Below are 21407 nucleotides of genomic sequence, written 5' to 3'. Positions count from 1 at the left end.
CAGACCAGTTTTTCTGCTCTTGCTGGCTTCAGCTGGCTGAGGGGCCTTTGAAATGCTTCTCTCTCTCACAACCCGATCTCAGCAAGTCCACCAGGTACCTTATGCACCCCTACACACTGGCGCACGAGAGTCAGTCTTTCCGACTACGGTGCGCGAGCCCGGCTGTTTCCAGCTCCGTGTTCTCGCCGTCCCGTGCTCCGACTGGATGTTGGCGCCTTTCCTGGCTCCCCCGGTCAGGCTGGCTGGAAATCTCAGAGCCACCACTGCAGTTACTAACCCAGCACCACGTCTGTCCCAGTATCGCAGCGCAAGATCTAAAGTAGACTCTTTTAATGGATTTAATATTCAGTCCCCTGACATTCAAATCAATACCCACTTTTTCTGGAATATGACTAGTTTCTAAAGGGAAATTCAGATGCAACCGCAATGCATAAAACATTGATCTACTTGGCAAACTCTAACCCATCTTTTAAGACCTAGTCAAATGTGACTCCTGCTCTGTACCTTGCTCTAACCACTGCTGGTAGAATTTATCACTCCCCTCTCTGGTGCTACCAAAGCATTCCATACGCATCATTATTATAATTCGTCCCCTTGTACAGAGATCAAGTCTCATTGGTCTCAGTGGTCCCAGTGCCTGGCACTGTGATGGCTACAGAATACGTTTCCAATAAATGTTTGCTGAACTGATGTTGAGCTGGGTTTATTTGCACTTGATCCTATGTTCAATAACAGGAATTGAAAACAGATTTTATTGTTGAATTTACCTGTTTGCCAAGACTTAGGTATGCTCTTAAGTGTAAGCCTGTCTCCTAGAATATAGACCCATAAATCCACCTGCCTAAAAGCTTTCCTACCTGGAAGTCTCACAGTGTCAAACTCCACATGCCCAACCAAACGAATTATGTTTTGCCCAAAACTTCCTCTTCCTCTGTCATCCATCCATGTCTTATTAACATGTCTGGCTTCCACTCATTTACCCAGCCACTCAGCTGGAGTCCTGAGAACCGCCCAGAAACCTGCCGTATTCCAGCATCTGAGCGAGCACCGAGCTGGGCCGACGGCACCTCTCACGCACTTCTCATGGCCAGCCTCTCCTCACCACCCCCTACCGCGGCAGGGTGCATGCCCTTGCCACCCCTCCCTGGAGCATCACATCAGACACTTTTTTTCTGCTTGCTTTATGCAAACATATAATTCTATAATCTTTTTTCAATTTATATAATAAATTGGATTTTATATAAACAAACATAGTATTTCGTCATTATATAGTATTCCATACAACTAATGTATTCAATTTACTAATGAATTTCTAAGAGTTGGGCATGCAGATGACTTCTAATCTTTTTTTTTTTCCTTTTACAAGGCAATGTCATAGTGGACTCTCTGTTGTCAGTCTTACCATCCTCTGCTCTTTCCCCCAAATGACCTTTCTGAGACACGGATCTGATCCAATGACTCCCTATTCTCTTAAGGAAAACCAACCAAGCAAACAGAAAACCCACCTCCCTACCCCAGTGCGGGTCACTCTCACTCGCATGGCCACCTACTACCACTCTTTCCTGCTCTGCCACGTCCTCACATGTGCGTTTACCCCACCCCCACAAAGTTCCTGGGGCTACCTGGACACACCTCACTCCCTCACATGGCTGTGCCATCATACATGTCATTTCCTCCACCCAGAACATGCTCCTCAACCCACCACCGCCCTCAGTCCTCAGTATACCCCTCCCGGTGTGCTGACTCAGCTTAAACATTAACTTCACTCTAAGACTCCCGGCCTTGCCAGGCTGAATCAGTGCCTTCTTCTTCGGTGACCTACTTGCCACCCTCCTGGGTGTGCCTCTGTAAAAGCAAAGGCCCAGAACAGAAACATACATTGTAAAATAATCAATCAATCAGTGAATTTTTCTTCACTCCGCCTAAACCAGTGGTTCTGGATGCTGGGAGCACATTAGGATCATCTAGAAAGTTTATAAATTACTAATCCAGGGCCTCACCCTAGATCATTAAAACTCTCCCTTCATGAGGCCCGGGCATGGGTGGTTTTGCAGCTCCTTCGGGCACCCTGAAGGGCAGCCAGAATTGAAAATCAATAAAATTGACTTTGAAAGCACTGATGCATGTTTTCTGGAACTCCAGTAGAGTGAGTGGGTCAGAGTATGGAAGCTGGAGTCTATCAAACCCAAGTTTAAAACCTAAGTCATCAACTTGCTACTGAGGCCCACTTCTCAACCTTCCTTGGCCTCAGTTTCCACAGCTGCAAAATGATAGTCATAACAGCCCCTAACTTACAGGGGTCACAGGGCTCTTCTGAGGATTAAAGACTTAGCCCGGACCCCAGCACACCATAAGCATGTTATGGCTGTTATTTACTATTTTCCCCCAGTCCCACTCAGAGCCCAAATCAAGCCAACATGCACCACAGTCACCTGGGGAATATGCAGGGGCCAGAATATTCGCTCTGCTACTCAGGGTCCCCATCAGCTCCCTGCAACTCTGACAAAAAGGGCAGTGATTTGCCACTCTGATCATCACTGGGAAAAGGAAGCCGTGTGAAGATCACCCTTCCCAGGCTTGACTGTTTTTAAAGATAATGTTAAGTCAATTTTGACTTCTCCCAACTCTGCAATCTTAAAGGCAACCAGAGTCAGACCTTCTAAATTGGTTATAATTTTGAAAGAAGGATGGAGACTGTGGGCAGAAAGCCTGCTGCAGAACATGAGGAGGTAGATCTGTCTTTGGCAGGAATTGGCAGAGGAATAAACCAGCAAACCTGTTTTGGTTGTAAGCCTTAGAGTATCAGGGGTGTCAGTGAATTGAGCACTTTATCCACACATCTAGAAAATGTCTGGGGAAAGAAATTGTTTAATCCCTACACACAAAAGATTCATTGAAAACACATGTGCCCAGGTTATGTGTTAATCAACACCCAGGGACACAGATATGTATGACAACATGGTCCCTGCTATCAGCCAGGAAGAGAACTTAAAAAGTTATCCACTGTTTTTCAGTGGGTGATGAAGCCCAGGTGTTAAGTTCTAGAAATTATTTCTAAAGCTGGCTATTGATCAGGAATGCCTAGGAGATATTTTTTGCCTAATACATATCCCCAACCTTCACCAGACCTATAGAATAACAGTCTCCAGGAGTAAGTGAAGTCTGAAATTCAACATTCTTCAAGTTTCCTCAGGTTATCTGATGCAGTTAATCCACAGACCTACAGTAGAGTTTCAGGAATTGGGGGTGGAAGTTCTATTTGGGAGGGGAAAATGCAGGAAAAATACAGGGAAAATTTCATGGAGGAAGGAAGATTCAAGCTGAACTTTGAAAAAGGAGTAAGATTTTGGTAGGTGATGTGAACACATACCAGTGAGAGCCGAGACATAAACACAGAAATGATGGAAAACAAGAAAAATGCTAGTAATTGCTTGATTTATATAGTTTGCCTCACTCAGTTCTCAGAAGACCACTATGAGGCAGTATGGCGAGTGCTGTTGGTTGCCTAGACAGCATCTCTCCACGCCTTTCCTTCTTCTTTCCTGACAGACCCGTATTCTGTGGAGGTGCCCTCCTCCGTGTGGCCATGGGCCTGGAGGAGGCTGGGCCCCCCTCCAGCTCTCCTGACCTGCCCCGCCGCAGCAGGGGCATGCGCTCGGATATAGTGCTGGCAGCTGTGCACTTCCAGAAACAGTTCCATCATTCTGAAAGCCTGGTGTCTCCTCTTTTCTTCTAACATTTTCATGTCTGGACGTGATCCTAGGAGCTCTGCAACCTTCTTGTTACCCACGGTGAGGACAAAGACCAAAACTGTAGACGGCAAAGCCAAAAATGAACAAGCTGGTCCTCGGCGATGTCACAGAGACCATGAGTTATAACAATCCGGAGCTACCCTACCTTCAGGCTTCATCATGCGACGTGACGAACTCCCCAGGCTTCCGCCGGGTATGGCAGAGTTGCCTGTACCTTATGGAGCCATAGCATCCAACCTGACATAGGCAGATATGATGACATCTATTTTATAGATGGTGGCCTGAGTTTTAGAGCATTTGAAGCTTGTGCAAGGTCCTGGGACTGATACTGCTGAGCAGGGCACAGCGAAGGCGGGGCAGTGGCGCTCAGAACCACTCGCTGTACCACGCAGAGGCGCTCTCCCCTGGACACCGGGGAGCTCTGGAAAGTTTCTGAGTAGGGACCGACATCATCGAAGCTGTGATTCCCGAAAATAAATGACAAGTTCTGACGACACTTTGTCCTCGCTCCCCACAATCTGTGGTTTTGCTCTTCGAGGTTTCAGTGACCCATAGACAATTGAGGTTCAAATATATTAAATGGAAAATTCCAGAAATAAACAATTCATACATTTTAAATTACATGCTCTTCTGGGAAATGTGATGAAATCTCACACTGTCCCACCTGCTCTGTCCTGCCCGGGACATGACTCTTCCCTTTGTCCGGCATATACACACTGTATACACTGCCTGCCTGTTCGTCACTGTGCAGCCATCCTGGGTATCAAAGCAACGGCTGTGGTATCATCACAGAGCTTGTGCTCAGGTGACCTTGCTTTCCTCCGTAATGCTTCATGCCCCTCCCCTCACTTCATCTCATCACGTGGGCACTGTCTCACCTCATGTCATCGCAAGGAGGCTGAGTACAGGACAATAAGATATTTTAGAGAGAAAGACAGAGAGACTATATTCATACAACTGTTATTACAGTATATTGTTATATTTCTATTTTATTAGTAGTTATTGTTTTTCATCTTTTACTGTGCCTAATTTGCAAATTAAACTCTAGTATAGGTATAGGTATATATATATATATGAAAAAATGTAGCCTATATAGGGTTCAGTACTCTCTGAGGTTCCAGGCATCCACTAGGGGTCTTGGAAAGTGTTCCCTGCAGATAAAGGGGCACTACTGTATCATTTCTGAGAGGATGCCTGGGGTAACAGCCCATTCCCTCACCACTTTCTTTCCCTCAGTTCCAAGGGAGCCAGGCCCTAGCAATTCAGAGTAAACCCAGCAAGCATGAGTTCATATGCAAGGAACAATGAGACTAAAGAGAAACAATTTTATAGCTGATGATGGAAAGACAGTAGTACAGAGTACTTCAAACCATTTACAACTGGCTTATGGTCCAGCTGAGGCAAGACAGTTTCCGCAGACAGCCACATCAGGGAGCTACTCACACTGGGGATGTTCTTGGATAAACAAGTTTTTACAGCCTCGTGCCTAGTCTCCCCTGAGCTCCCGAATGCTGCTGCTCTGTGATGTGGGATTGAGGCGGGGCGAGCAGGGAGCCTGCACTGTCACCCCCAGCATCCTTTCCAGAGCCAACCCACGTGCTAAGATTCTGCTCTGACTCAAACTCTCTCCTCTGAAAGGTCCGGAGTGGAGTCAGGATGTCTCCCGTGCATATATATGCTGCCGCTGCCTTCCCTGAGATGATTGAAGATTCGAGGTTCAGGCCAAAGACCACTTTGGATAATTGCATCCCATCTCTGCTGCTTTTCTTATGTGACTGTCCTTCTCGTCTGGCCTGCCGACTGCTTTAATCACTCAAGTGCCTCGCCTGCTACCTTCCCCCCAGCAAGTGAAAGCTACCCCATAAAAAATGTGCTGCCAATAACCTCACAGTCTCAGTCCAGAAACCCATGCCCAGGCCCCCCTTTTAATCCATGACCTGCCTTTCTGCTGTCTTCCCTGCTGGCTGGTCTTCCTGTGTGGGGCCTTTTCTCGCTCCTGGGAAGCAAGCTCAATTCGGGTCTTTTCTCTCCTTGCTCATCCTTGACTTGGACTCTCCTCTATTTTGCTGCCCATGGAGGCTCTGGCACCACCTTGGCCTCGGGGACATTACCCCTGCCCACATGCCCTTGGCAGGGTGCCCGCCCGAGCCACTGTGGTCTGAAAGACTGACCGGGCCTCTTCTATTCCCAGTGCCCTGGAAACTCGAGGTTCACTGGACGGAGACAGGGAGTGCCTGAAAGCTGGCGACTGTCAGTGGCCACCTGTGTGACCCTGTCCCGGCTCTGCCTGTATCTTGCATTGGCTTTCTGTGCAATTTCATAGGAAGAACACTGGGCTTGAAGCCAGAAATCTGATTTCTGAAACCATAGTTCTGCCATTAGGTGGCTATGCGACCTTGAATAAGTGAGACTCTCCCCAATGGGACTTCCTTTCTTCGTCGGTTCAATGAGAGACTTGAACCAGACCGTCTTCCAGCCACCCACCAGCTCCACAGTTCTCCAAACAGATCTCCCGATGCCCGCGGGAGAGCCACGAGTGCCCAGCCAGGCCATGGCTCCAATGAGTGGGCAGGTCCAATATGGGCCTACCCCCTATTTACAGGAGCCAGTTATCCTGAGATTAGAGCAATGATAAGAGCAACAATAAATAGTTTATACTGAGTACCGTGTGTGGGTCACTGGCTGCACGTTTGCAAACATTTTTCATTTAATCCTCCTATCAGCCTAGGCAGTGGGTACTAGTATAATTCTGATGATACAGACAAGAAAATAGAAACTTAAAAATATGTCACAATGTGCTCGAGCCACCAGCTGCTAAGACAGGGTGACAAGATCTGCAGTAAGTGGCTTCCTGCCCAAGTGGAAAGAGAGCCCCGGGAACCCAGCCAGCGCCCACCCAGGGGGGGCTCCCGTGTGGGAATGCCGGAGCTGGGCCCTGCTGCCTGCTCTGGTCAATTATTGAATGCTCAGGCACTTCCACGGGCTGTTTCCCGGCCCATCCATCCCAGTCTATCGTTGGTCCTATGTGGAGGAACACTCAGCAACCCTGTACCACTCCGACTTCTCCCTCATCAGATAGCATTTTCCATAACTCCCAGCACAGGCTCACGGGAGACCCAAGGGAGGCCAATAACAGTGTTTCGAAGTTGGGCTGCCTGGGTTGAGAGCCCAGGTTGGCCGCTTCCCAGCTGGGACAGCTTCATCTTCCTACCTCAGGGTGTGCTCCTCTCCCCACTCCCTTGAGGACCTCAGCCACTCTCGCTCTCCCCACCTGCTTTCCCTTAAAATGGGGATCATAACTGTATGTACCTTATAGGTGTATGTGTGTGAGAAAAGTGTTCCTGTAAAGCCATCATCACAATGCACAGTGAGTACACAGTAAATGTTAGCATCTTTTTTTCTTTATTACCTCCACACTGGAACTAGAGTCCCGCTCTGATATGCAGTTAGCAGCTGCTGCTGGAACTGCAGCCACTGAGGTCTTGGGCCACTGGGTCCTCTCCAAGCGCCGACTCCCAAATGAGAGTCCCACTTAAATAAGACACCTGGCAGTGTGGCGTCTGGGCCTGAAGTGCCTGCATGTCCCTGGGCCTGGCACAGTGCCCCCCACACAGTGAGGGGGACCCACCGTGTCTGGTGGTGACAAGGATGTTGGAATCTTGCGGTGCGTCTGCACAGATGGAAGTGGTGTCTGGCGGGGGTGCAATGCTGGGGAAGCTGCTGGGGCTTGGAAGCCAGAGGACCTGGATATGAATCCCTGTGCCTCCAGCTCTATCTGCCTCATGGGACTTGGGGGACAATGGGTAGAAACTGGCTTTGCACACACGGCCTAGGGCTGGCACCTCTCGTTTTTAATTTGTGCTTCATTAAGTGAGACCGAAGTCACCAACGGATCGGTGAAAAGAGAAGGAACACAGCAAGGTGGCTAGACGGAGAGAAACAGGAGCCATGCAGAGGGGGCAATTTTTTGCTTTCGTAATTGGAAGTTCTTTGCCTCTCGCTAGTTTGAGGGAGACAGATCCCTTGCCCAGAATGGAAGAGTCAGCTACGCAGCACCCCTGGGATCTGGGAGGTATCAGTGAGCAGAGGGAAACGCCAAGGAAAGGCTCATTTCATGGGGTGGGGGGTGTCACCTTCTTGAGCATCTATTCTTGCACTCTATACATACATTGTTGTTTAATTCCTAAATTAGTTTTTTAAAACTACTGGAGCCCCATTGACAGATGAGAAAACGAGGGCTTAGAAAAGTTCAACAATATATTCAAGGTCACTCAGCTAAGTGTGGCACAGGCGGTGCTGCGAAGCTCTTCGCTCCACACCGCGTCTCCTTGCTGGGCACTGGGAAGGAGCCAGGACGAGCTTCCCCATCCCTGGCAGTGGGGCGGAGAGATCCTCGCGGTTCTTTCTCACACCCCCTTCATCCTCTCTGGTTCATTTCTTCCCTCTGTTTGGCCATCATGAGACAGCTGGAGCCGTTGCTGAGAGTTAGATACGTGCTGTGGAAAGACAGGGCTGACTGTCTGCATCTGCTCCTGGGGGCCCTCCGTGCGGGGCTGCCAGCACCAACCCAGGCCTCCATTTGTCACTGAGGTCAGTGTCAGCACTGCTGGCTCAGACCCCAATGTGCAGAGACTGGGACCTGCTTGCTCCAAACCTTCCCCGAGCCATTTGGCAGGCCTGGGGATCCCAGGACGCTCACCCCTCATTACCGGGACACACTCACCGGCAGAGGGTGTGCGGAGCAATGATGTCTATCGTTCAGACCTTGGGCCAGTAATGGGGGGATGGGCAGGGGTGAGGCATACACGCCAACAGCGATGTCTGCTTGGCTGAGCTCACCCAGGAAGAAAAAAAATAGAGTCATTTCTCTTACGGGTGATGGTGGTGGGTTTTTTTACAGATAGCTTCACCTCGGGGGCAGCGAGATCCACTTGCTAAATAACTGTGCCTCGGAACATTAGCAAGAACACATCACCCTGCTTTCCCAAGCTCTTTGCTAAAATTGCCCTGCCTGTAATGCTCAGAAAAGACACCCAGAGGTCTAGTGCGGGCAGGGCAGGGGAGGACAGATGGAGTGGGCACTTAACACGGGCGCCTCATCGGTCTAAGACGCTCTTGTTGACTCTTCTTACACACAGGAGCCCTGGTGCTCTCGACCCCGATCAGAAGCCTTCTGCACTGAGTCCTAACTCTCCGTTCCTGAGTTTTGGGAGTCTTGTCTCTAGTCCCCCACCGTCTCTCTCTCCCAAATTACACCTGCTAAACCAAACACGCCTATTAAAACCTCCATGCTCTCATTCCTATATTGGACAGCCCTATTTCCCTCCTTCAAATCCCAAGCTTTCTTCCAAAGTCAGCCTGACTTCGGCCTCTACCTTTCCTCAGCTCTGACGCCGCCGCCACGGGATGACATCTTTCTTCAAGTTTGGTGCTGTATTAACTCCTTCAGACTGGGATTCGCTGTCTTCCTTCCTGAAGGCCATTCAAGTATAGAATTCCCCACTGGCCATCCAGGCCCGGTTTAGAAGCCCCATCAGTGTTGGTCACACTGTCATTTTCTCTCACCTGCCCTGATGCTTTCATACTGCACTTCAAAGCCCTCTCCTCTGGCTTGGGCCCTTGGGCCCTCTGCTCCTATCACTGGCTCTGCCTTAGCCTGCATCCTCAGCTGTCAGCCACTCCGAGAGGGAACTCCTCCTCAGAGGCTTACTGAGCAACTGTGGTCATCATCAGTCAGGAACGGGGACAGGGGTGCGGTGGGAGTGGGGGGGAGGGGTTGGGGAGAGGGGCAGGGGGATGGGGGGATGGGGTGGCAGGCAGCAAAGCAGAACCAGTATCTCATGTGACCTCCCAGAAATGCAGGCTTGCTTTCATTTCATGGACATTGCAAACCAGAGTCTCCACAGAAGAGGAACAGGGTTTTGTTATTATTTCTTAACTCTGACATTTTCAGAATGCTCTTTGTTGCACATCTTCCACGCACACACACATAAAACCGAAAACCAATAAAAATCAAATTAAAGAAACAAGTGAGGCCATAAGCCACTAAGAAGCACAGTAAGTGGCTAATTTTTACTATCCCTTTTAAGTGTCTGGCTAATCTTTACTGAAAATCATACCTTTATTTTTAAAAGAATATGTGATATACTCGATGCAAACCCCAAAGGGCACTTTGGAGAGGAGCCAGGCCATAGGTTTATAGGCTTCCCATTTCCAAATAAAATGCAAAAGAAAAAACTAGTAATCATTTTAATGAGCCTTTAAATAAATTCTTGGCCACAGCACAGTGCAGTAATTTATACAGGGAACCACATACATATATTTGCTGAGAAAGGGACTTTGTGACTAAAGACTGGATTTCCAAGAATCACTCTAGATGCCTTTTCCTTTAAGTGATTAGTTTGAATTGAACCACACTTCACATCCACTGCACGGCCGGGTCACACTCGCAAAGGGAGACGGCGGAGATCTGCACACCAGTGCCTTTCCCTTCACCGGCCCTCCTCTGTCTCCTTAGAGCCCCTTTGTGCTGATTCCCAGTTGTCTTTCAGGGCATACCATGAAGAAAAAAAGGTGCGGGCTTGGAATCAGTACATGAGGGGGGTTTGACCTAAATTCTTTCCTTTTCCCTTTTCCACCTCTTCGTTCCACACTCTTCCCCTGAATGTATCTCCTGAAACACTGCGCTAGCCTCCTGGTAACTGTTAATTTATGAGGCAAGAAAAACAAGGTGGTTGTGAATTAACAAGTGTGGGGCCATTTCTCTCCATCAGCAGAATAATCAATCTCTCTCAGGCAGTCAGCACAGTTGGTTTTAAGAGACGGAGATTGGAAAAAAGAAGGTGGCAGTGTGCCTCTCGGACAGGGCAGAATATGAAGCTCTTAAACACCCAGGGTTCTGGGAGCTGCATCCTCCCCGGGGAGGCCAGGAAGCAGATGGCCCCAAGGGGAGCCCCCGCAGACAGCACCAGGGCACAGCCAGGGTACCTGGCTCCCGTCTGTCATCAGGATGCCAGATCCAACTGAGTAGTCGCCACCTCCCCTCTCTTTCCAGAGCCTACTCCTTCCAAAGCAGTGTCATATTTCTCATTCTGTCCTAATGTTGCTGCCCAAAGGACAGGATAGGGGAATGATGTTTTTATCCCCATTTTACAGATTGAGAAAGAGAGGGTCAGGGAATGCACGTAATTTTCTCAATGCTCCACAGCTAATTAAGAGAAAGCCCTAAAATAAAAACCTCAGTTCCTTCTGAGATATCTCTTCCCCCACCTCTGGCTACTCTGATAGCCCTTTGACCATAGACACGCTACCGCACCACTCTGTGCTTCCCGCATGCAAAAGGCAGCTCAGGTTCCAGGCCCTTGGTCTCTTATCCAGGTTCATCTGAACTGGGATTCCAACTGCAGTGTCTGGGGCTTTGAGACCAGAAACCCAAGAAGGTACGGATGTATGCAAAACCCTACAGCTAAACACACAGTCAGTAAGCTGGGTGGGGAGTATATACTCTCAACTGCTCCCTGCTTTCATCCACCACTATACCCAGTCAGGGTTCCCCAGCGGATCTGAGTGTTCCAGCTGTCAGCTGCCCATGGACTTGGCAAAGAATATTGGATTAGGAGTCCCATAGAACTAGTTCTAGCCCCCGGCCTACTGCAAATGACTCTGGGACCTGAGGCCAGTCCCCCAGTGGCCTCATCTGATAAACGAGAGCCTGTACAGTCTCTGAGGGCCCTTCTACTCCAACACGCAGTGAGTCCAGAATTAAGTATGAGCAAGAGCGAGTTAGATGAGTACGTCAGACCAAGGGAAGTGATCATTAGCAACCAGATGTAAGCAGACCACTGGTGTCTTGGGGTCAAATTCACCATTTGTAAATAAAATAATGATAGTACCAATGATTGCTGACAGGGATGAAGTATTAAGTGAGTTAATTCACATAAAACATTTAGCATGAATTTGGCACATTATAAGTGCTCAGGAGATACTACCTCACTATCATTATCATCATCATCATCATCATCATCATTAATATCACAGGCACTTATTACATTCAAAAACAGAAAAAAAACATTAGCACTAAATGAGGCTTCTCTTACTCGCTCTTTAACACGTAGCTTATTACACACATTTTCTGAAGGGAGAAAGCGGGGCCCACAGAGGTGAGACGCCTGGCTGAGCCTGCAGCAGGTAGGAGCCACGAAGGAGAAGCATGGTGCAGTAGAGCCGGCCCTATGTGGCCCTTGGCGCCCTGTCCCTGGGGTGCCATAGCACATCCAGGCAGCGTCTCCAGCTCGGTCTCCAGCTCGGTCTCCTGCAGGAGGAGGCCTGTGCATGTCTGGATGAGGACAGTGTTGCTCTAGTGAAGTTGCATCAGCTCCTCCTGACAGAACTCCTCACTTGTGCCATCGAGGATGCTGCTGCTTTGAGTTGCACCAACAGAGCCAGTGGGCTCAAGGCAACCACGCTGCCTTCTGACTGAGGAACTGTAAGCTCAGAATAGCTGGGCCTGAATGGCGGGGCTTCACTGGTCAACATGTGGCCATAGAACTAAGGCTATGGGATCCTGTCTTCCAACCAGCTCTCCACTGAGGCCAAAGTCCATGGACTATCACATTGCATCATGGAGTCCCCTGAGAGGCATTGCCCAAAGGTGACCCTCCAGACTACCCAAGCTGGAAGGAACCTCAAAAACACAGGACCCAACCTTGCAATTTCACAAATAGGGAGATGGAGGCTCTGGGAAGAGACTGGCTTACTCTGTAGCACCCAGGTATTCAGGGGCACAGCCAGGACCAGTAAGCAGATGTCTGACCCCTCCTCCTTCTCTAGCGATCTTACCCTTAAACGACACAAAAGGTGTTGCATTGCAGGCCCTACTGTGTGGTTCCTTTGAGTGAAAGGGAAGACTCTATAAGCCATGCTTGACTAGTTTCTCTCTCACACAGATCCTGAAAGCATCACTGCAGGCCTCCAGCACGAGAGGCTGCTCAGTGTTATCCTCTGGCCCCAAAGAGCTTTGTAAATACTAACTTTTCACCTGGAGACTAACTTCCTACTCAGAACATGGAACATGATGCCAATTGGATACAAGAGACTCAAGTAGATTTGGGGCAGCCTGCCAGCCCCCTCGCCCTGTACTGCACATCCTAGCCTATTTAAAGCATTTCAAAATACAGAAGTTTCATATAAAAATTTACAGAGAAAATCTCTTAATGCACTCGAAAATGATGACAATGATGTCACAGCTGCACTGTGCCCTCATTCTCTCTAACATGACAACAGTCATCTGAAGCTGATTAGTGGAAGCTCCTTTCCAGAGGCTGACTGAGTCACCGCCTGGCCCACAGTGCTCACTGGCATTCCCTGCCCGGCCCTCCTGCGCATTTTCATTTGCGATCCCAGGTCTGTGCAGGCGGTTGTTTCCCACGGGCACCTTGCCTACCCAGGTAGATTACACGTTTCGGAAGGCAGCAATCTCCTTCCAAAATACTTTGCCCAGAGTTAGATGTTAGACATTTAACAGATTGTTTCACAGCCTGGAATCCTTTCTTTCCACTATTTTTTTTTTGGCTTTTCTTCACCTTGCTTTAGTGTAAGAGATTTTAATGTCTGTAAATGGAAGTGTACTACCCTAGAGCTTACTTCCCCTGACCCTCTAACAATCTCTGTAGACACGATCAGGGAAAGCGAGAGTCTAATATTTTAAAATCCTGTGTTTTGTTTTGTTTCAAGGTTTGCCAGGGTGTCAAAGAGAGCTCAGGGTTATGCTGTTGTGTTAAGAGAGTAACGTAGGAATAACCAGCATCCAACCACAAACACAATGCCTCTTTAAGAGCTTGACAGAGGCAGCTTGAGCATCAAGGCAATCTGACTAGCAATCCCCACTGTATTTCTGCAGGGTAGCCCAGAAGTAATTATCCCTCTCACTGGTAAATCAATTAGGAAAAGAGGATCCAACACTCCCCTCCCCCTGTAAGAAACTGCTAATCCTCTCACACTAATGGGCAAAAACCCCAGGCAACAAAGTTACTACTAATAGAGGAATGATGGCACTCAACCTGGTGTTTGTACCTGTGGCAGAGGAGCTCGCCTGTATGAGATCAGACAGCATGATCCTAGTGGTCTGACAAAGGTGAATGGGGATCCTGGACCCTCTCCTACCAGCTTCTTCATAAAAAGCAAGAGGCTCACCTGTCTGAGCCTCAATTTTCTCAGCCATCAAATGCGGATAAAACTACCAGGTTCGGGGGTTAGTAGTGAAACTTAGAACAGAGTGTAGAAATGAACTTAGCCCAGTGCCCAGAACTTATTAGGAGCTCTAAAGAGAAAGAAGTCATTACCCCATTCTGATGTCAACCTCTCAGTCTTCCTCCCACGTGCCCAGGGGCACACACACCTCTACTCTGCCATAATTTGGTCACATTCCCTGGAAGTCAGACCTTTCTATGCTCTCTTCCTTTTCCAAAACACTGTTTCCAAATCTGCAGGTGGCAGCCACTTTTGAGCCAGAGCAATCAGAACAGAACATGCTTATATTTTCCTTTCCATGCAGATTTGTTCTCACACAGACGCACACAAGAGTCACGCCCCTCCTGCCCCTCCTGTGCTGAGGCATAGAGCCTTCAGCCTATCTGCACAAAGCACAGCTCTGTTAAACGTGGACTTGACCTTGCCACCTGCCATTCTGCATGACCTTGAGGATAAGAGCCAGCTAACAGTGAGCTGGAGCTCAGACCCCACTATGGCAGAGCCCCTTTACCCAGAGGCCTGCCCCACACACACCTGCTTCTAGAACTAACACAACTCCTCCTTGTGCTCCAAGTGTCAGGCTCAGGCATCACCCAGGCCATGAACTAAGTGGTCAGTGGTTGGAGAAAAGTAAACAGTGAGGGAGAGAGAAATTCACATCGAACACAGCCAGAGCAGGTCAAAAATCACTAGAACAATGCGGATGCCACCACATCATAGGATGGTCTAGATTCTAGACTCTAGAACAACTTCAACGAGAGAAATTCCCAGCACTTCATAGCAATATAATTTCATTTAGTAGGAGACTAGTAGATACTACTCGTCCAAAGGTCAACTTCCTTAAGGGAATCCAGCAGCAGTGGATGTATCCTGACCAATTTGCCCCCCAAATAAAACCAATGGGAAGGCTGCTGCGGATGCACCATTTACAGTAATAAGCTTTGGGGTAATTGGAGTCTATTTCCTTATCTTGCCTGCTTTCTAATGTGGCTGGGCAGACTGGAGATTGTAAAGATTAAGCTGCTGAAAGAAAGTTTAGTGTAGTAGGTACTCAATTAATGTTAAGATTATTACTGATAGAAGGAGACTATACACCTGTTAGCATCTCTACTTTTAACTTAATGGCTTATCTGCTATTTGCATCTGGGGATTTCATGTCGTCAAAAATGTGTTAGAAAATCAACAATTAGCTTCAGGAACAAGTATATACATACAAGCACAATTTACTATTTTGCCAGGGGCAACAGATCTCTACCATACTCACAGCCTTCAAGGACAGGCATAGCCATCTATTACTCACTAGGCAAAAAGCAGTGTTTCCACCAGATTTACTGAAAAGTCTGCTGCAAAGTACTACTGTAAGCTGGCTAATGAACATGGGGTGCCACAGATAATCTGGGTGCTGAGAGAATCAAAAAGCTCTTGCTGAGATGAGAATCCAGATAACCACAGGTTTAAACTTCAAGATGCGTCTAAGTAGGACACACAAAAAATTGCATTACAAGGTCATAATGACCCAGAGCACTAGAATAATAATGTAACAAATAAGAGTATTTTCATTTATACCTAACTGCCATTTTGCCTGAGTGGCTGGTGCAGGGCAGTTCCAGCAAACTGAATATTCTGGTTAAGAGAAAGTCACCATGTAGAATATTTGTGCATCATGAGTACCTACAGGTTCAGAATATGATGAAAAACACTTAACAATAAAATGAAACAGCATCTAATCTCATCTTTCCTTAGGTGACTCAGAGAGCACTTCAGGATCATAGTCTCTTTATGAAATTAATTTCTATTGTCATTTTTTTAAAAAATAAAGCCATGGCATTAGCCTGTCACTTGTCTTTCTCCAAGCTGGGTGAAGAAAATGCCTCTGCTTATAACTCTTTAGGTGAGAATTGAATGCACCTAGAAAGGTGGGAATTACCTGGGCTTTGGTGGTGTTTCTAAGAGAAGACAGAAAAAACGGGCCCAGCTTTTAACTGGGCATTAATTCCTGCGTGAAACTCGAGAGAGTTTCTGGCATCAGCTCTGCAAAGGAGAAATGGAGGTGGCATTTCTGCACCTGGTGTCTCTCAACCTCAGCTATGTTCCTTCCTACCTTCTGCGTCTGTCTCAACCTGCCCCTCAGGTCTCACACTTGCAAGCACCTCTAGGCTGTGCTAAGAAGAGTTAAAACAGTCAGACATAGAGAAAAACAGCAAAGACCAAAGGACACATAGTAGGAGTTCAACAGGCAACACACCTGACGGATGGCTATCAAAGTGGATGAACACAGGTGTGACCCTTTCATATACCACCTGGGAGGAGCCTCATGAAGACAGCTGATCTATCACCTACATGAAAACATGATGAACTCCGTTGTGGTCCAGACGGAGGTCAGAGATCAGCACTGAAGGGCATCTGCCATGCGTCACATAACCACTTCCTGCTTCCCCCAGAGGGCGTATCCCTTCTGTGATTCTGTCCCACCTGAAGTCACTGAGAGCCAGGAGACCAACAGCCAACTCAGCCCCTAACAGCTGAGGGACCTGGGCAGGACACGCATCCACTGTGGGCCTCAGCTGCCTTCCCAGTGAAGGGAGAGGGGAAGGGGAAGAATTGAAAGAGATCACCCCTGACTCCGTTCAGTCAAGTTCTATCCTGTGTTCACCGTGGACACAGCACCAAACCTTCAATCCAGGTCACGAAGCATGTGCCTTCCATGCCAGAACCAGATCATCCATTCTGAAACCCTTGGCCGTGATCGTGGAGGAGGAAAGGGCATACCATGTGGTCTGAAGCAAGGAAGTCTGAACTGAGAACCAAGAGTGCTGGCTCCAACCTGGCTCTGTTCTTACCTGACTGTAAAAGTGGGCTACTTTGACTTCCATTTCTCACCTGTTAAATGAGGCTACTGGAGTAGATGAAAGATTCTTAACCAAGACTCCATGAATATCTTTGGTCCATGATGGGATTTGAGCTGTCTACAGACTGCTATAAATTGTTTTCAAATTTTGTGTGCTGAGGTGTGTTTCTAGAAAGGAAGTCTAGAGCTTAAAATAAGTTTTGCAAAAGAGATGAAATTGAAAACAACAATGAATAACTGCTTATATTGGTGAAATCGATCATCTTTTCCAGCTCTAACATGTAATAATTCAAATAATAATACTGAAAAATATAAAAATGGCAATGCTTTGGGACAAAGAAAAGAGAAACTACTCGGCTAGAACTAGTAATGGATGCCTAAACAGCTGTTCTGATTATCAGGATTTTGGCACCTGTCTGGTGGGCGTGTTCTCAGGTGTGGGGACCCATGGAGCAAGCTGGATCTTTGGGCATCCATCACCAACACTGACCCAGGCATTGCCAGTTCTGCTTCCTTTCTTTTGCTGGGGATATTTAGGGATATTGCAGGTGGTAGTAAGGCGAAGAGGTGGGGCTGAGACTTGTGATGCTAAGGTTTTCAGTCAAAGCTGCTCTGCCTTAAGCAGCATAAATGATCAATCAAAGTCACCTCCTGGATTCCACCGAGTTGGGATCGGAGATCAGAGACATTTGCACAATGGGCTGATGCTCACACCCAAGTTTAGCTCGATGAAGAAAGGGTTTGCAAAACCATTGGGGAAGGCACACCAGGTTGCAGGAGGAGAGCTGGGGAGTGCCATTCCCAGCCTTTCAGAAACACTGAAATAGCTATTTTTATCCACAGTATGTCTACTGGGGTAGGGCCAGGCCTGCCTAAGTTTCTAAACCGCAGTGCCTTCCTAGCTGGGAATAGATCACCTCTCCTCAAAGCCAATATATCGGACAGCATTCTCTTTCTAAAACTGGGCCCTGGCTGGTGTGGCTCAGTGGACTGAGTGCCGGCCTGTAAACCAAAGAGCTGATGGTTCAATTCCCAGCCAGGGCACATGCCTGGGTTGTGACCCAAGTCCCCTGTAAGGGGGTGCTCGAGAGGCAACCACATGATGTTTCTTTCCCTCTTTTTCTCCCTCCCTTCCCCCTGTCTAAAAATGAATGAATACACTCTTTAAAACTGGTCAATGTTTCATAGAATCCAGGCCCCCCTCTCCATGGCTGAAATCCAACTTTATGTGACTTCATCCATGTCCTGGCTATTATACCAAAAGGAAAGACAGAGAGGCACAAGGCTGGTGGAGCCAGGTCTGCTATCCCAGGCATCAGAAGCAGCTCCGGATGGAGACGAAGAATCCAGAGCTGCCTACCCTTCCCTCGGCAGAAACACCTGCCGAAACTAGACCAGCCAGAGGGAGACTAGAGAAGGACTCAGCCCTGGAGCCAAGCGGACCCATTCTCAAATCCTAGCCCTGTTCCTTAACACTGTCTAACTTCAGGCTAGAAAGTTATTGGGTACTTCATCTCTCTGAGTTTCAGTTTCTTTATCTGCGAAATGGGGCAGCGACCATTTCTACCCCACAGATTCATTGTGAGGATACATGAAATAAGGTATGTGAAGCACTGAGCAGCATCCTGGGCACAGAGCAGCCCCTCACATAATCATATAGTTTTACTATTGTTGTTGTTATTATTATTATTATTGCTACTCCTACTATGAAGGCTACTGTTAGAATTACAAAGTGTCTGTGACAGTCTTAGCATATAAAGCAGGCCCTCCATAAGCAATTCCAGGGCTTCTGTTTTTCCATAACTCCTGGCCCTAGGCAGCCTTGCCACCCCACAGGGGGTGCCCGGGACCCACTGACCCCTCCTCTTACCTTCCTTTTATTGGTGGGATTGACGTAGAGGTAACTGAGGACAGTCTTCAAACCCACTTTGTCGTTCAGCTTTTCATAGGTGGTGCCATAATCTGTGGATCTACAGGTGAGAAAGAAAGGCAAAGATTGTTTTAGATGGGGAGGGGGCTTCGTGTTTAAAGGGGAGCCAGTCTCTCCTCGGATGACACGTTTGCTCCCAAATGACATGAGTGCTTAAAAGTATTTCTCAGAGATAAAAGGCCCCTTTAATTTTAGAAGAAGTTAGACGAATGCATCTGCTTGCTACCTCAGCTCACTTGCCTTTGCCCCTGGCCCTTCTCAGAGGCCTAATTTCTGCCCTGTGTGCAGATACACTGCGAAAGGAGCTGCCAGTCCTGCCCCTGGCCCACCACGCACAAGCCCAGCCCTCTAGTGCCTCCGGTTCTCTGCGTGGCACTGCGGTTCTCACGGGCAGGAGCAGTTGCAAGGAGGCCACAGAGAGAGAGAGGATGCCAGACTGTCTCCTGAGGTCACTGGGGCACAACCAACTTCACACCCCCTCCACTGAGCATGAAGCAAGGGGACCATCAGAGAGGCAGCACATGCCCTGCCCAAGAGCTGGGGGGGGGGGGGACAGTGGCCAGATAAGGCCACACCAGCCAGAGAGTGTGATGATTCCTGCAGGAGCATCGGTGTGTCAGGGCGCCAGCGTCACTGAACTGCTTGCCAGTAGTTCATCGTTCCTCTTACCCTGCCGACCACCCACTCCTCATTTGAGCCTAATCTGCAGGGCAATGACCCTGTGGCAGAAGAGAGGACACAGGCTGGCCAGCTCCCAGGCTCCCTCCTGTCCACCTCGCCTTTCTGCAGTAGAGAAAGCTCAGCAGGTGCCAAACAGATTTAAGTAGCCAACCTCCCGGCCACCTTTCACCTCCTTCCCATACCCTCCCCCCAGCCACTCCACACATACCTCCCCCCTTTCCAAACTATCAGTATCACCAGGTTCTCACTCCCCCTCTCTGCCGTCACCTTCCTTGGCTAGACTCATAAAACTTCCCCCACTGAGTCATGGAAGCCAGTTCATTTCCTCCATAGTCAAAAGACAGCACGGGAGCCCTCGCTCTGCCTCGGATCTCAGTTTCTGACTCTGGCTGTGTGCTGACACCCATGGTAACTACCCACCCCTGCCTTTTCCTTCCACCTTTACCCCCGCCACCCCCTCAAACTCTAATCTGTTCCTGCCCTGGACCACAGATAGGCTTTATAAACCTAGTAGTCAAACTGTGATGACGTTTAAGGATTATCCCAACCCTCATCTAACCCGCCACATTCCCTGTCTCCAGACCCAACTTAAACACATACCCTCACTTCCATTGAGGCTTCACTAGCCTTCTTCCCAATGGCCGCTCCTCTCTATCCTCTGCTCCAGAACAAATGACCTATCCGTTATATCCCCAAGGCACACTAAATGCCTCTTTTTGACTCTTGAATATTGTCATGATGAGTTTCTTTATGTTCTGTTTCACCAAGTCCAATGATAAGCTCCTCAAGGACAAGGCACGGCAGAGAACACTGTGGTGAGAGGAAAGAACGTGAACTTTGGGCATAGCAAAACCTCTCTTTCTTTCCCAGATCTGCAGCTCTCTGGTTCTATGACCATGTATAGGTTACTCAACCTGCTGGAGCCTCAAAAATCTTATCTGAAAAAGGGGGATAATTTAATCTCATGAGGTATTTGTAAGGACATAAAAACATAATACACAGGAAACCTCCTGAAGGGTGTAGGCTTACCAAAATGTTAAAAATAAAATTTGGGAAAAAAAGATATTCATTTCTCCTTTCCAAAAAAATGTACTGAATCAGGCCTTCTGCATCATGCACACTCAGCACAATTGCTGAATAAAAAACAGTAATATCTCAAATCTTTCCCTAGGCTACTGGCTCCACATGGTCATTGGTTCTTGTAACTTTAACAGTCAGTCTCCCACACAAACTCACTTCTTATCTTCTGTCTCCTGGCTGCCCCAGGCATTGGGAATCAGTCTCAATCTTTCTCTTTGCCTTTATCTCTCGACCCCAGCTCAGTCCCTAAGTCATAATGATTCTATCTCCTAAATAACTCAGACCTCTGGTCTTCCCATTCTCATGCCAAAGCTCTGGCTCAAGCTCTGGATCATCCTTTTTGCCACATTCTCCCAACTGGATGCTCGTCTTACAACGTTGCCCTCCCACCGTCCTCTGCGGTGCCATCGGGTTACATTTCAACCACCCAGATCTGTCCATCTCACCCGCTGCTGGCAAGTACTGATTGCTTGCGTACTGTGAGACTGCACTTGCGAAGCTCAGTCTTGTAAAATCTGGCTTCCACCTCCCTTACTAGACTTATTTCCAGCTACTTGCTTCTCTGCCCCTTTCTCTGCGGTCTCGTTAAACTTTCCTGCATGTCTTGCATTTTCATCGCTCTCCGCTTCTGCACACATCATTCCCTTTGCCTAACTGTCCGTGCCCTTTCTCTTCTACTCGGTAAACTTCTCTCCAACCTTTAACACCCAACTCCAGTGTCACCCTCCTTCCAACAACCTAATCACAATTCCAGGTGTTGTTTTCAGACCATCTTGTACATATTTCTATTGTAGCCTTTATCCTACTCTTTTGGTCATTCTGATTTTACTCTGGGACCTCTTTCTTGACTATAGCTCCCTAAGGACAA

At 48.1% G+C, this 21407-nt stretch overlaps 1 protein-coding gene across 1 annotated transcript in view; it reads right to left on the bottom strand.

Moving 5' to 3' along the window:
* Positions 1 to 21407, bottom strand: part of SORCS3 (sortilin related VPS10 domain containing receptor 3) — a 558638-nt gene that overhangs the window by 300985 nt on the left and 236246 nt on the right. Inside the window, exon 3 of the mRNA XM_045854121.1 lies at positions 18719 to 18818. Within this exon, the coding sequence (XP_045710077.1) occupies positions 18719 to 18818 (100 nt within the window). The remainder of the gene's footprint in view (positions 1 to 18718; positions 18819 to 21407) is intronic.

This window comes from Phyllostomus hastatus, unplaced genomic scaffold, assembly GCF_019186645.2.
Source record: "Phyllostomus hastatus isolate PE091 unplaced genomic scaffold, TTU_PhHast_1.1 phas_scaffold_1066, whole genome shotgun sequence".
Taxonomy (NCBI): Eukaryota; Metazoa; Chordata; class Mammalia; order Chiroptera; family Phyllostomidae; genus Phyllostomus; species Phyllostomus hastatus.
The sequence above is the reverse complement of the archived record's forward strand: the minus strand, read 5'-3'. Positions and strand labels throughout refer to the sequence as shown.